The following is a 15,469-nucleotide window of genomic DNA, read 5'->3' as shown; positions in this document are numbered from 1 at the left end:
CTCGTTTGTGAATTTGAAATAGCTTCGCACCTATGTTACTATCAGCATAAATTCTGTTGGTGTCGGCAGATTTAGTTAGGAGGGCGTCCTTAAACAGTCTCGTACGCGATACTGACAAGGCACGTGGCGGAGGAATTCTCTTAAATTCTCCGATCTTTGCTCCGCTTACTTTTGATTGCATCTGCACGCCACTGTCAGCCTCTGTACCCTGTCCTGTCATTCGTCGGTGTGTGCGGGGGCATGCGCAGTACATCTACCAGCTCTGCAATGCCCTGAAGGTGTGCCACGAGAACAAGGTCATCCACCGCGACATCAAGCCCGAGAACCTCCTTCTGGGGTACAACGGGGAGATCAAGATCGCCGACTTCGGGTGGTCTGTGCATGCCCGGTCGTCAAGGTACTTGTTAGGGCACCCTGCCCCTGCGCCTCGGACGGTCTCTTTGGTCGTCACGTGACTGTGGGAGCTTGGGCAGTTGGAACATCTGGGAGGGATGGGCATAAGTTGTAGCAGCAGCGGGAGAATGCTTTGCGGTTGGTGCAGAGCAACGCGGCAGCACGTTTCTTGCCACTGGTAAAGTTCATACGTCTTCAGCAGCAGTGCCACTTTCACTTTTTCCTCCATTGCCTTGAGGGAGCTGTGCGTCTACGATGTTGGCATGAATTGTAACGATATAGAGTCACTGGGAGCAACAACTGTAATACTCCAGGTGTCAATCCCACCTTCAAGCTCTGGCAAGGCGAAGCCAGCGCCTCCTGCGCCTGTTCAAAATGAAAGCGTCTATTCTGTCGCTCTTTGCAAGGAAAGGGCGCAAAAAGGGGTAAGGGGAGAAGTTAAGGCCACGGCGTGCACCAGTAAATGATAGAAGAAGACGCCGGTGCATTCCATTTCAGTGTGCGTTCGCGCCGACTGGGCCCAGAACCGTCTGCGTTTTGCCTTGCGGCGCAATTGTGTGTTCGTTGCATCGGCGCTTTGGGATCGAAAACCGAGCTATCACTCGACAAACTTGGTTTAACCGCATTGAATCACTACAACATTTTCGATGCGGCCAGGCCATGTTTCCGTATTGTTTATCTGAGGCATTCAAATTAGGAAATATCCGGATCGCCTTCAAAAGTGCACAAGTAAATAACAAGTATGGTCGCAAGCACGCTGTCTCTGATGCAATGAAGGGCTGCTAGCAACCACCTCTGACCATGATAACATATGGTGGCGGCTTAGCTAATCTAACCGTGGATATGCAAAAAAAGCTTGGCTTAGTATGGTTGAGTTTTGTTTTCGCTTCGTTAACCAGTTGATGTAGCTGTATTGCCGACCACCGCTTCGGTTACGTGCAACTCTCACAGAAGGAGGCCAGGGCTCGCTTTCATTCGGGGCGAACGCGGCGTTCCTCTTTCACGGTGAATGCGGCGCAAGATGAGCCGCATAGCCCGAGATGACCCAGGGGTGCATCATTAGGAGGCTTGGGATTTGGTCTGCTGCCGATCAGCTGAGCGGCCGCTCCCGTCGCAGACGGCGCCCTACGTGAGCGCAACGAGATAAAATAGGGCCTTGTGCGAAGCGCCGACGACGTGATGGTGTGTCCGGTCACAAGGGTAACTTCGGCATCCTTCACGAAACCGCTAGACGAAAGTAGTAAAGCTTTGCTTTAAAATAGTGTCAAAAAGTGAAGGCAGAAACAAGAAGGCGACATGAAGCTGTGAGAGGTGGACGTGTATACGTACGACACCCAATTTTAGAATATAACCGACACTCTAACAACTTCTATATGCGAAAGTGGCGTAGGATGGCCACAATTGAGTCAGCGACCGAGAAGAGGAAAAAAATTCCCCGCATTTCCCCGAGGGGAAGAATGTGAAAGTTCGAATGCACGAGTTGAATTTTCGCGGTTCGGTAATGTTCGCGAAAGAGAGATCACACACACACACCTACAAAGAAAGAAAGATGCATTTATTCACAGACACCTATTTGTGTTGTCGTTGTACTTGATTGCTAGAGCGGATCTCAGCTTTGAAATTTCGTGTCAGTACTCCTTTAAGCGGGTGCATTAGCCCTTCTCACGCCCGAGTCCTGGCCAATCCCCCACGTGGGTATGTGCCGTGTCAGCGGCCAGGCAGCGCGCGCCCATCTCCCCCCGTTGCCAAGGAAGACGAGGAGATTCCTGGCCAATCCCCCACGTGGGTATGCTATGCGGACATCGCCGGTGGACGCAGGTTCAGGGTCGCTTAAGAAGTGCATTCGCACTTAATAAACGATTTAATTAACAACGCAAATCTAGCGTTGGGGTATCTCCGACGAATATTTAACTAGGCTAATAGTTTCCTGAAATTCCTACTCTGTGAGGCATACGTTCGTGAGAAATCGGAGTATTGGGCCAGTGTTCGGGATCCAAACACGACAACACTCTGTGCTGAGTTCAGAACCTAGCATCGCGTTCCATACCTTTATTTTATCACCGAACCTAAGGCACCACACCGCCCCTCGAACGTCGTTGAAATATTTCCGCTTGTGTTTGTTTCACAAGATTTATCAATATAATGCCATCTTCAGAAACAGGCTACTGTCCAGTCCTTCTTACATGTCGTCCCGCATCGACAATCAGCACAAAGTTCACGTTCCATCGCGTCGTACAAATCTGTTTCAGGATTCGTTTGTCCACAGCACGTGCGCTCGTTGAAACAGCCTTCCTCGGTTCGTAGCTGAAATCAGCAATAAGATTGCGTTTCGTTCAGCCTTTTCCAACATGTTTGCTTAACAACTGTTATTCGTAATGTGCGTTCTTTCGCTGTATTCCTCTGTATTATGTGCTTGCCGCTGTCTCTGTTACGCCCTGAGGCCCTGAGTGTAGCACAAATAAATAAATAAATGAATAAATAAAAATATTTAAGAGTAAATAAATAAATAAATAAATAAATAAATCTGGAATCCAACTATCCTCATTAAAAGGCCCAAGATTCAGACCTGCACTACTGCACCCTGTAATAGCCATTATATATGGGTCCAACGATTACTTGTAAGCTTTCAGTAGCGTAAAGCATTAATAAATGTTGTAAAAACATTCTAAATAGAACAGGTCAATAAACAAGCTAACCCAACGTGCTTTCATTGCAATGTTGTGTAGATTTCGGAGTTCGTACCTGAATCTGCGTTCAGTGCCAAACTTCAAACAGCTATTTGCCCTCAATGCATGCTTTTACATAATGAGTGACTCATCCGAGTTGAAGCTGAAGAACAACACAAGGCAGACCGGGGTTATGACTGCCCTAAACGGGGCTGATTGCTTTAATCCTGCGGTAATCTGCACGATGATGATGATGGTAATGAATTGCGCATACCCAGAAGGAACTTTAACAAGCGTATATTACGGCCGAGTGTGTGGTCATGTGCTTTAGTGCTCTGTGTCTATGGGCGCAGGCGTCAGACGATGTGTGGTACCCTGGACTACCTGCCTCCGGAGATGATTGAAAGCAAGGTTTACGACGAGAAGGTGGACCTCTGGGCGGTGGGCATCCTCACCTACGAGTTCCTAGTGGGGAACCCGCCCTTCGAGTCCTCCACCACCCGCGAGACATACAACCGCATCTGCCAGGCTGTTGTGCACTTCCCTCCCCACGTCGGGGCCGAAGCTAAGGACCTCATCTTGAAGGTGAGGGATTGCGCCCACTTACAATATCACCGCAGCCCATCGGTTCAGCGATAGCTGGATGACGTTCAAAGACCGCGGGCTCAGCAGCCATAGCACTGTCTATGACTTCAATCCCTCCAGGGTTAGCACAAAATGTCAGTCAGTGAAGTAAAGTTCATTGAAGTAAGTGTAACCTTCTTTCCAGTGCCACAGTTTAAGCTGTCCCGATCTTCGTTCTTCGGACCAGCTCTCGCTGAGTCTCGAGGGCGAGGTTGGCCAGGGATATTTGCCATGCATCTAGTGTGTTCGCCTCTCTCTCCCTCTTTCTCTGTCTCTCCTTGGTATTCACTGAGGTTTATATGATGGTGTATAACAAGGGGGCGGAAAGAGATTTGCTATCTCTCCTCATTTTTTGCAGTGCTCACGTTTGGGCGTGCTTTAATATTCGCGAACACCACAGACGAGCACGAAGCCGGATGCACGTGTTCCGGCTCCGAAAAGAATAAACGGCTCATGTGTGCGCCGCCGCCTGCTGCATTACCGTTAGTCTTGTAACTTAGGCCCCAATCCGGCATTAAAATAATTGCTTACGCGTAGTGAATTTCATAATTATGGAACAATCTGCTTTGAGGACGGGGAATACGGTATAGAAGGGTAAGCGTTAGAACGGTCCACGGGGTCTAGTTGTGGATTCATGTGCACCAAATGTTGTAGACTTTGTAGAATAGGTTTTTATTTATTTATTTATTTATTTATTTATTTATTTATTTATTTATTTATTTATTTATTTATTTTGTTTATTTATTTATTTATTTATTTATTTATTTATTTATTTATTTATTTATTTATTTATTTATTTATTTATTTATTTATTTATTTATTTGAACAGACTGCAGCCCCTTTGTGGCTATTGGAGTGGAAGTAGGTACAAAATATTGAATTAGGAAAACCAGGACACAGCCATAGATGAATAAAATATACAGACTATTTGCCACACTGGCAGTGCAGGATGCGGAATGAACGCGACAGTAAAGAAAACTTATAATGGCAAGGTCACATGTGTACATACTGAGAGAGTTTGTATAACATACGAAACACAAGTATACTGTGCGCACATCAACATGCGCTACAAATAACACGTTTTTACACCTATGCATTCATACACAAAGTTTTCAAAAAGAAACAAAACACAAAAAAATTATTAACAAGGCATGGATTAGGCAACAGGCGCCTGTAACCTGAAAGGACACCCAGATAATCCTCTGTACTGCGGGAGCTTGTTTTAGCGCATATAAAGCCCATGTACGCAGTGGTATCACAAAAACCGAATTTTTACCACGTTTAATCTGTTCATATTTCGCGCTCAAAATTCTCTCTACGATCCACATATTATACAAAGAGTCCATACCAGGTGAACTGGTGGGGTTTAAGGTTGCACGTGGTGGAAGGGGGATGTCATTTCTCATCAGCATGCAGCTATTTTAGTTTTGTAGAGACCCTAGAAGTAAATTGGTTGAGGGGCATTGTTAGGGTTCGTGTTAACGGTGAGCTTAAGTGCTTTAAAGAGGTTGAGGACCATGTTATGCTTTTATCACGATAGTTTTGGACGCGACATTGAAAAGCGTTTGGAGGGTGCGCAATTAGGCTGAAAATTCATTAGTTGTACGAAACATATCGCAAATTTATGTCTGTGCATTAACGCGTGCGTGGGCACTTGGAACGTAGCTTACTAAAAAGTGGGACCCACTTTGTGAGGTTGCACTCAAGCCTTACCTGCTCGAAGGGAGGACTAGTATAGCCACTTAGCGACGACTCCTTTGTTCCCTTAGAGACAACTGCACAGTTTTGCGTAGCTGGGAAGATCAAAGGGAGAGGAATAATTTATGCTATGTTGAATATCGTTCAGTTGAAGAGAGAGAGAGAGAGAGAGAGAGAGAGAGAGAGAGAGAGAGAGAGAGAGAGAGAGAGAGAAAGAGTTTTTATTTAAGCCATGGTGAATGACGGTAATTCGCGGTAGGGCGAAGCCCGGCCTCGATTTCGGTAGCTCTCCGTGTCAGGGCCTTTGAGTCACCATGCTAGAGCTACCCATACTAGAGAACAACTTTCTCTGGCCATGAAGTCAAGATCACAAAAGCGAACCTGCGTGTAACCGAGGCAGTTAAAAAAAATTTAGTCCGTACTAAGCCTTACTTGCATTTATAGTGCCACGAGATTATTATGCAAAATACCTGAAGCCGAACGCTTTATTTTTAAAAATTTTAGGGTTTTTCTATTGCGGCGGTCGACACTGGCGTCGCGATCGCAAAGCTTCGCTTCAGAAAACCCACGGCCGCTTCCTTTCCCCCGGTAGCTCGCCACTTCATTAGTTGCATAGGATTTACAAGACGCTTTAGAACCCAGAGCTGCCAAAACAAACGAAGAGAATGGTCTCCGACGTGCATGCCCAAATGAGACTGACGCATCCGGCACTCTTCGTCGCTTCCGCATTTCGTTGGTTAGCCACCCTGCCGGCGTTAGCCAGCGTACTGTCGCGCGGCTCAAAGCGGAGAGCCTGACTAGTACCATGAAGTCTGCAAAGAGTAAAAGCATTTGTTTGGCTACTGGACCATCAACTAACGTTGCTGAAAAGACTCAAATGCAGCGGTACGAAAGTTTCACCCTTGCTGCTCTTTGAAAGTACATCAGAACTTCATTCGCAGCGAGGCGACATCACCCATGGCAAGGGCGTCAGCAGGATTTTCTCTTCAAGGGGGCAAACGCGTTGCACCACAGGAGGGAGGTGGTCGGGGGCAGTTGAACCAATATAAGCGATATTCAGCAGCATCCATGGGATACCAGGTGTAAAAACCGAAGAAAGGTTTCTTCTGCTTCTTTTTTTTTTAGTTTGTACCCTGAATATGGCTTATGTTTTTGACATTCTAGCGGCCCTGCCACCGCTGCAAGATACTTCTGGAAACGAGGCATGGCGCCACGTGGCCAATTGAAAAACCCTTAGCAATCAGTCACCAGGTAACCCACGAAAACAGTAACGAAGGGATCCTCGGCATGGCCCAACAGAGAATTGGCAGAGCCGATCTCATTATCGCTAAAGTACAGAAAATCTTCGGTTATTTGGCCTGCATTGCATAACGCCCATACATCGGAAGAGAAGGCAAGGCAAAACTTATGCAAGCGCTGATCGTAAGCCGGATATCGCACAGCCCTGCCGTACCGGGTACATAGCCGCACTAAAGAAAGACAAATAAATATCAAGTAGGGCCGCATGCGGAGCAGTACTCGAGCTCCCAATTTTCACGGTCAACACGAATGTCTTTAAATTGTCTCTAATAATACGTTTCGGGAAAACCAAATATACCACTCCTCTAGCACAGAAGCAGCGTCTGGTAAAAACGAAATGGTGGCCGGTCCCCTATAGAATACAGGCCCACCGCCATATATAAAACGTCTGGCCGCCATGACAAATATGTCAGATCGAGCGGCTGTCCATAAACCCTACCGAAAAACATAGATCCAAACCTACACAACAGCATGCGACAAGCAAGGATGAAATCCCTTCCGGGAAAGTTTCAAAACCATGAAAACACAGCGTACCCCGGTGCTGGAATGTTCGAAAGTACAAAGGCAACAGTTTTCGTTGTGGGCTACAGTGTCAGCCACTTTGACTTGATTACCCGGCTGCCCAGAGCAATAAAAAACGCGGAAACCGGAGCCATTCTCTGGGCGACCGGCCTTGCGGAACCATGGAATAGATGCTTAGACATCCCTAGGCACGCTAAAAAGGGCATTATGCCCTTGGCTGCAGGCAGAGTACCTAAGCGCTTGGGAAAGATTTTCCAATCCACAATTATGAACGTTTACATCACATTTACACCCGGACACAAAGATCTTGGAGCAGACGGCGCGATGCAGCCGACAAAGATCCACGCGAACTCGCAAGCCATACCCTTTGCCTAACGCGACTACCGAGTTCCCTGCCCCAAAACATATCGAGAGCATCTGTTCCTATGCATAGCAACACACTCCTGCCCCGTGGAAGAAAAGCAAACTGTGCGAAGGTAGAAATCATTGCATAATATATATACCCACAAATCCAGATGGGTGACGATGTTTGGTAGTAAACGATCAATATTAGCTTCAAACTGTGCCTAATACGGGGAAACACCCTCTGTTCTCCACGAAACGTGGTCGTTAACAGGGACATGGCCAGAGAGGAGCAATTCAAACTGTCACAAACTGCAGGCTAGGCCCTCCATTTTTTACATTCGGGCGGCCGACATGACGGCCTTCCGGGCGGAGTCGGCCATTTTGCGACGTGCTGTGGAATCCGGGGTGCCCCCTCCGGCTTGGTGCTCAGGTTCTTTGTTTCGCCCTGCCAACTCTGAGGAAAATGCGAGCTGCGGCATTCAAGCGTGCAGGTGCAGAGGGGAACGTCACGATCGCTAGCTTGGATGCGCGCGTGCGATCGTGGCGAGTTGCCGAGGGACCCAAGAGGGGGTAATGAAGGAACAATGGGGAAGACGTCGGAGTGGGTCTACGGGACTGCCGGCAGAGGTTATTTAACGAGCGCAAGCGGTCGCCTGGGGCAGTCGGGTGGAGATTCGTGAAAGCGCTACGCGGGGAAGGGTCCGGGGGTGACGCGCTTTAACGGAAGTACGTCGGTAGGCTTGCGAAAGAACGACCACAGCCTAACGCTCGAGTTCGCCCGTCGCCGCGAGTCCCATGGCCGACCAGCTTCTGCACCCCGAAGCCCCGAAACACGTAAGCGGCCGCCCGGCGAGGTCGGCTCCACCTCGTCGTGACTTTCCGTCGGTGAACCGGCGGGTTCGCCTTGCCTCGTAGAGACTTTCTTTTGCCGCGCCTCCCCCTCGTAATAGTTTGTTGCATCAGATGAAGATATCCGCCTCCTTCGGGTTTTTTTTAGCGTCGCTCGTAGCTAACGAGCTGAGAGTTGGTTTTTTGTGTGTTGGGTGTCGTAATTGTCTTTTTCAAGGGTAACGATGTTGGAGGGCATTTCCAGTGTCGGTTACAGCTTGCAGAGCTGCAAGATTTTTTTTATAGAAAGTGCTGTTGTCGGGGGGGGGGGGTAACGATGTTGGTCCCCTAGAGTGTTTTGCGTGTTGCGTGGGTGTTAGTATTTTTTTGCTGTTGTTGCATTGTCGAAGTTTAAACAAGTGTTGGCATCTAGAGCGTTTCGCGTGTCGCGTACAGCTGTCTGAGTTATAAGTTCGGGGTCGGAGGTTAAGGCGTACGCCACGGTGGATCGGGCGTCGCCCTAGTGCCCCCCCTCTGTATTTGGGTTTCCTTTGTTGTGTTACTACTTAGTTAGCGCCGTGCGCTAATCTCCCCGTGCGCGCGTGCGCCTAGTCTACGGCGGATTAGTGCCTGCGTGCACAGCAGTGTGAAGGTTCCCTTTTCTTGTGTCGGGTGGTGCCCTGTAATCTTTTTGTTTGTGCAGTAAACCTATATAGTTCAAAACGTAGTCGGGCATCTCCGTTGTGAATTTATTCACCCCAGCAATCTTGGCACACGTGAAAACTCACGGGCCGGCCACCCTGCTAAAATATGGCCGGTATTCAATGGCGTGGAATGCATGCAGGCAACCATGCGAGTGCGCCGCCATATCTGTGGCCAAGCGTCTGTCGCTAGGCGACGTTGTGCGCACAGCCCCCATATCAGGCACCCCTCTTCTCCTCCATGCAGCCGTGTGAATACGCCCGTGGCCTCCGCGATCGCCGCCGGCAGCAAATCGCGGAGGCCACGGTGCGCCGTCACTCGTTACGTTGGGCTCCGCGGGATGGCGGTACTTGTCCATGTCCGTGGCGCATCGGCCATGTCTGTGGCCATTTCCAGTGTTGCCAAGCGAAGAAATTGACCGCTAAACTTTTCAACGAATACCCTCTATTACTTCCAACACTTTTGTTTGGTGCTGGATGAGCAAACAATGCTGGTTCTACAGATATACAGCACAATAGATTGATTGTAGGGTTTAACTTGCCAACGCAACGCAGCCGATGAGGTGCGCTGTAGTGGAGGGCTCCGGATTAATTTTTGTCCACCTGGGGATCGTTAACGTGCTCCGAAATCTCATACACACGGGCGTTCTTGCTTTTCGCTTCCATCAAAAAAGCGGCCGCCGCGGCCAGGAATCCAACCCGCGACCTCGTGCTCAGCAGCGCAACGCCTTACCACTGAGCCATCGCGGCGGGTGTACAGCACGATAGCGGCAGCTGTAAAAAAAAGAAGGAAGCTCACAATATTTTGTAAGACTTGAAGGTAGAGAAGCTAATCGCAACCTTCGTGACTATCACGGTGGTTTAAGTTTACGGTTGCAGCCGATTTGCTTCTTCCCGCTGCTGCAACGACCTTTAGCCCATCATGTTGCTATAAGTGTGTGATTCCTTCATGTTTTGGTAAGTGAGAATCATTAGACATCACCTTGGGGGGAGGTACGCTGTTACGTGTCTTTCTCGTTCCCAGCAAGTGTTACCACGATTATGGCTAATGCTGGAGATTTTTTTTTACCAATCTATGCCAATCTCTTTAAGTGGGTATGCTTGGCTTCACAAACGTGCGCAGAGGGCCCTTGACGATCGTCGCGAGGCAGGCACGCGCCAGCGATAGGTATTTTCTTGGTTTTCCTAACTGCCGGCGGTCGCCACGATGCACGCGCTCATGCGTGCGTGTTCGGCAATTTCTAAGTATTTCTAACTGTGGACATGAGGAGGAGGACGAGGTATAAATGTTTATAAATTCCTATAAAGGAAAATTAGGAATTTTCTTATAAAGGAAAATTAGGAATAAAGGAAGCGGTCTACGGCTTCCTGTAAGGAATCCTGTTGGTTTCCCCTTGACCCTTTCTAATGAAGGCTGCAAGTGCAGCTGTAGTTGACAAAAGCCCAGGTACGGAGGAAAAGTTGTAGCAAGAGGCAGCAGGAGGTGTGGGGGGAAGAGAGGGGGCAAAAGAGTTTCAACCATGGCAGTCAGTGAATGCTTTCGAGCAGGCACTCAGAGGCACCTTGCTTGAGTTTCAAAAGAGAAGGCGTGCAGCTGAGCTCCCTGCCATTGACGGATGCATTTATTTTGTTTATTCTGATGTTTCCTCTAGCCTTTCGTGCTAAACACGGCGGTGGCCGTCGGGGCCGAAACGGATTTTCCAGAAACTTTTTCCGCCTTCCGACAGCAGCTTCTGACCAGAATGTTTGCAGGAGCAGAGAGAACATAATTTCAGACTTTCAAACACATTTGACACGGTCCTTGAGGTTGCTCAACACCTGCCGCTACGCGAGAAGGTCGTTTGCAAAGCACAAATGCATAGATGATCTGGTGAGGGGCAATGTTGGCCTCAAATTAATCATGAATTGTTTATGAAGTGTTTTAAGACAAATATAACGTAACCGCTACTACTGTGGAAAGAATTCACAGGAAATCTGACTGTAAACCCAGACCAGTTGTATTAAATTCCCCGGCTATAACGAAAAAAAAAATGCTGGTTCTGAAGAATTCCTCTGAGCTAAAGGGTACAAACATTTCTGTCAACCATAACATGTCAAAGGTTACATTAACAAAACGTTCCCAGTTGTGGCACTATGAAAAACAGCTTAAAGAGCAAAGCTTCAAAGCGGTCTTTCGTTGTAGCAGGCTGTACGTGCAAGACGAAAGTCTGCCGCAGTCCAGTTGTGTTTACGAAAAGAATCGGAGATAACATCTAGTTTGGGTGCAGGTTTATCGGTGCCCATGAGCCCCTAGAAAGTGATTCTGCAAAATCACCCAGTTGATCCAACGGAAAGCACCTGAGGGTCACTGTATTGAACACAAGAAGTCTTACAAATAAATCTGCTGAACTGGAGAAAACAATACGAACATACGATCGACACATTTTGGTTGTTACAGACAGGTGGCTGAATTCCCAGATCAGTGATTGGGAAGCAGTTACTCCTCCATCTCACAAAATATGCAAGCGGGAGTGGGAATCACGTGGAGGAGGTGTGGCTCTAAAAACTGGAAAATGAGGTAAACTGCGTGATATTGGACGAAATACCCAACCGTAAAAGGCTCTTTTGCCAGCTTAACTACAGCAGTTTTCTTTTTTAAAGCAAACGTTTCTACCTCTACCAGCCAACGGTTCGTCCGTCGAGCGCGCGACAAGAACCCCAACGCGCTGGTGAGGGGGAGGGTGTTTGCCACTCACGGAGCACAGTGTAGATGCCGCGGCGACGGGGCGCTATTACCCAGCGTTACCCCCACGCAGGTGCCTGCCCACATCGGCGGGTGCGTCGACTTTACAGCTTTGTTGTCTGCTTTAGCGACGATTCTTGTGGGCCTGTTTTTGCGCCACTTAATATCCATTGCGCGCTTCCTTCGCACGACTTCACTAACTTGTTCGACAGCACCTCCTGGGTAACTCGGACCCCACGGAATTAAATGGTCGTACGGTAAATATACTTTAAGTGTTGGTTTGCAGGGTGAGGAAACAAAATCTAGACCACATACAGACATCTGGCCGCTAGAGAAACGCTACCTTGTGCGCACTGCTTCCCACGACTGGTATTCCGTATTCTAATCGGCGAATACCGATTCGGTTTTGTTTTAACAGATATTACAAAAGGCGGAAGGAGATACTGGATCTGATAAAAAGCAATTATAAAAGTTTCATCAGCTTTCTCGCAATTCTGAATCTTAATAAACTAACTAGTTTGTATGAATCACTAAGCTCAAATGCTGATTGTCTCGGTGTATGCACTTGTGTCGGGCGGTGGTGTAGTCCCGAGCTAGCACATCAGGATGGCTAGATTCTGTTCTCTCACCCTTAGAAATACGCTCCTCTATGTTTTCTTTCTGCCGCCGAACGGCCGGGCTACAGCGGCGGACGCCGCCGCTGTAGCGCAGCCGTGGCCTACGCTGCTTCGTTTGGGACGACGCCCCCGCGAATTCCAGGGGACGGCTGGCATAATATCTTGTTTCGCTCTTCATAGACCCACGTGTGTGAATTCAAGTGACGTCGCCAGGGCAATAGGTGTGGGTGTCGTTTAAAACTATCCTTTCCATCCGCCTTCACAGCGTATTGGAGCCGATTTTGTTAGAACTTACAACAGCTAGTCATGACGCCTACATGTGTTGCTAACAATCCACTATCGATACTCAACTTGGTCCTCATCAAACATTTTCCCGACAAATGTTCCGTAGAAACTACAACCGGTGTTTCTAACCGCAAATTGGTCCACGTAACATTAGACGGACATACAAATGCAGTGGTTCTACGGTTCAAACGTATGATGCTTTTCATTGGGCAAACAACTAGCCTATTCTTGAGGATATGAGTTTTTCTTCGTCATATTTTTCACGCGGTGGCCACGTCTGATCAGTGTGGGATACGTTTTGAAAGATTGTCATGCACTGCGTAACTGAACACGTACCGATCCGCCGAACGAAAGCATAACGTCAATATTTATGGATTACGTGACAAATTATTCATTTAAAAGCGCGCATTATACGGAAACAAAAAAATCACCCAGGGGCCCTATTCGGCACGGCATATATTCACAGTGAATTCACCATATTTTTTGCGTAAGCGAAACACAAACAATAAGTGACGTGATGCACCTATATATATGACGACATGAAGTTGAATTTGACGCTTAGCTTATAAAGATCACAAGCAAGCTATCAAATACTGCGGGTAAGAGATATAAAACAATTAGCCTGTATTATAAAAAATCGAGGGCAACTTAGGCGGGCACAAGGAACACAATTCTTCATGTTACATTTGGCGTCAGCTCCATAAGGCGATCAAGTAACGTTCATCCAAAAGCGAGCAAAAGGCGGGTGTGGAGTTGAAGAATATCGCAGAATCTTTTTTACCGCATCTGTTTGCTTCAATCGCTTTTAATTACATAGTTGAGCTCTCTGGTTCAATGCCTACTTTGTGACGTTATCACTCTCCCGGCTGTCACCGCCCCTACGCTATCGTCTGCTGCTATATTATAAGTCAGTGGCGTTGTGGCAGAAAAGGACGGCCGTGCCCATCGGTTGTATGACGCGGTAAGGACAGCGAAACGCTGCGCCTGATAACGGCGGGGAGAAGGGATGCCGCCAATTCATTCATTCGTCAAGCTCGATGTCAGTCAGCGTATAATGAATAAAACAGTCAGATTTCTTTGCTATTTTTCTCTTGAATCGATCATGTGACCCTGCAGCTTACGTGGCGGAGTGTACACAAATGATTTGTAATGAAGATGCTTGTACTGCCCCCGTATGTTACTGCTACGGCAAAACATACAGCCAAAACGGGAGACCTTATTGTTATTCCGTGGTATTGCTGATTTGGAAACAGTGAAAACTATTATTTCTTTCGCAATAAAACAGTTTTAAGCCGGGTGTCGTGCGAAACCATGCCTGTCGCGAATTCACGGGGATTTCACGACGCCGCAGGTCGGTGAAATTTTCTACCCTTTTTCACGGCGATTTAACCATCATTTGCAAGCTGTTACGTTACATGACATCACTTTTACGCAGGCTGAAGTTTCCCATGTGTCACGGAAGCTTTCCCGCCAACTGTTTACATTACGTCACGTCTTCTCAGCCAATCAGAGAAAGGGCGTGACATACAAGCTGTATTGTTGTTGAATAGCAAGGACAAGCCTACGTTGTCATGTTCGCTTCGTTTGGTATAGTCTTCATTGCCAGCCAGGAATTATGCCCTTTCAGTAGAGAGAAATACCGCAAACTTCAAAACTGGTCCCAGCAGACGTCACGAAATGTCAAAATGACAAAAGCACACGCAACCGCTTCGTCAACCGGAAGCACGTGACAAAAAAGGGAAAGCCAATCAGACAAAGTTTAGACCGAATTCACAGTTTACGGTGAATTTGCGGCGTCAAGAATAGGGCCCCAGAATCAGATAGACCATGAACTACGCTGTTTAAAGGATGTATTGTTGTTGAAGATTCAGAATGCGCGCTGAACATTTTACGACCAAACAAATATTTTTTTCTTGAAGAAACCCCTGATAAGCTTCGGCGTTTATTTCTCATTCTAGACAGATTATTGATGAACTAATAATTGAATGTATTGTTGCTAATATTCTTCAAAGTACTGCGAATGAATTGTTCTTATGCTTTCTTTATAGAGCCCGGTTTACACGGCTCAGAAGAAGGGATACCCGCTGTGTGTCTAAGTGTATCCACGATGGAAGAAATTACTATCAGCCGGCAGTGTATATTTTCCTTGCTATGAAAAATAATGTTAAAACATGAAGCGGGGCGGAAATATATCCACGGGATTTCTGCAACAGTACTCGAAACTAGTTTCTGAGTATCTTCACGAACTCTTTAATGCCTCTCTTAACCTATGTACGCTAACCAAGGTTGTACCAGTATTCAAATCCGGCGATACATTATATTCATCTGAATACAGGCCAATCTCGCTAACAGGATGCAAAATATTCGGACGCACAGTAGCAAGCCACATAATCCACCACCTCGAGCACAAAATAATTTTTTATTAATAGCAGCACGGCTTTCGTAAGAACGGCTCTACTAGACCTGAACTTGTGGCAGCAATTCACGGCTTCATCTCAGCCATAGATAACCACCCTCAAATTGATGCAGTGTGTTTTTGGGCCTGTCAAAACATTCGACCGTGTGCCACATAATTCGCTTATCGGCAAATTAAAACAAATTGTGCGTTTTCAAAGGCTTGTGTGTCGGATTCAAGCATATTTACTAAATCGTGCCCAGTTAGTTGAATGTCAATCTGTTCGATCTAATAATCGTATAATGTCCCGGAGTTCCCGAAGGATCGTTGCTGTGACCCTTACTATTTTTGACATTTATAAATGCCATTGCAAA

General features: G+C 47.3%; 1 protein-coding gene across 1 annotated transcript in view; it reads left to right on the top strand.

Moving 5' to 3' along the window:
- The window catches only part of LOC144151795 (aurora kinase A-B-like), a 29,600-nt gene that overhangs the window by 9,075 nt on the left and 5,056 nt on the right, over positions 1-15,469 (top strand). The window contains exons 3-4 of the mRNA XM_077682931.1: positions 249-397; positions 3,413-3,644. Coding sequence (XP_077539057.1) covers positions 249-397; positions 3,413-3,644 — 381 coding nt within the window. The remainder of the gene's footprint in view (positions 1-248; positions 398-3,412; positions 3,645-15,469) is intronic.

The sequence above is a fragment of the Haemaphysalis longicornis genome, unplaced genomic scaffold (assembly GCF_048455015.1).
Source record: "Haemaphysalis longicornis isolate Haplotype H1 unplaced genomic scaffold, Haemaphysalis longicornis Haplotype H1 scaffold_9, whole genome shotgun sequence".
NCBI lineage: Eukaryota > Metazoa > Arthropoda > Arachnida > Ixodida > Ixodidae > Haemaphysalis > Haemaphysalis longicornis.
The sequence above is the reverse complement of the archived record's forward strand: the minus strand, read 5'-3'. Positions and strand labels throughout refer to the sequence as shown.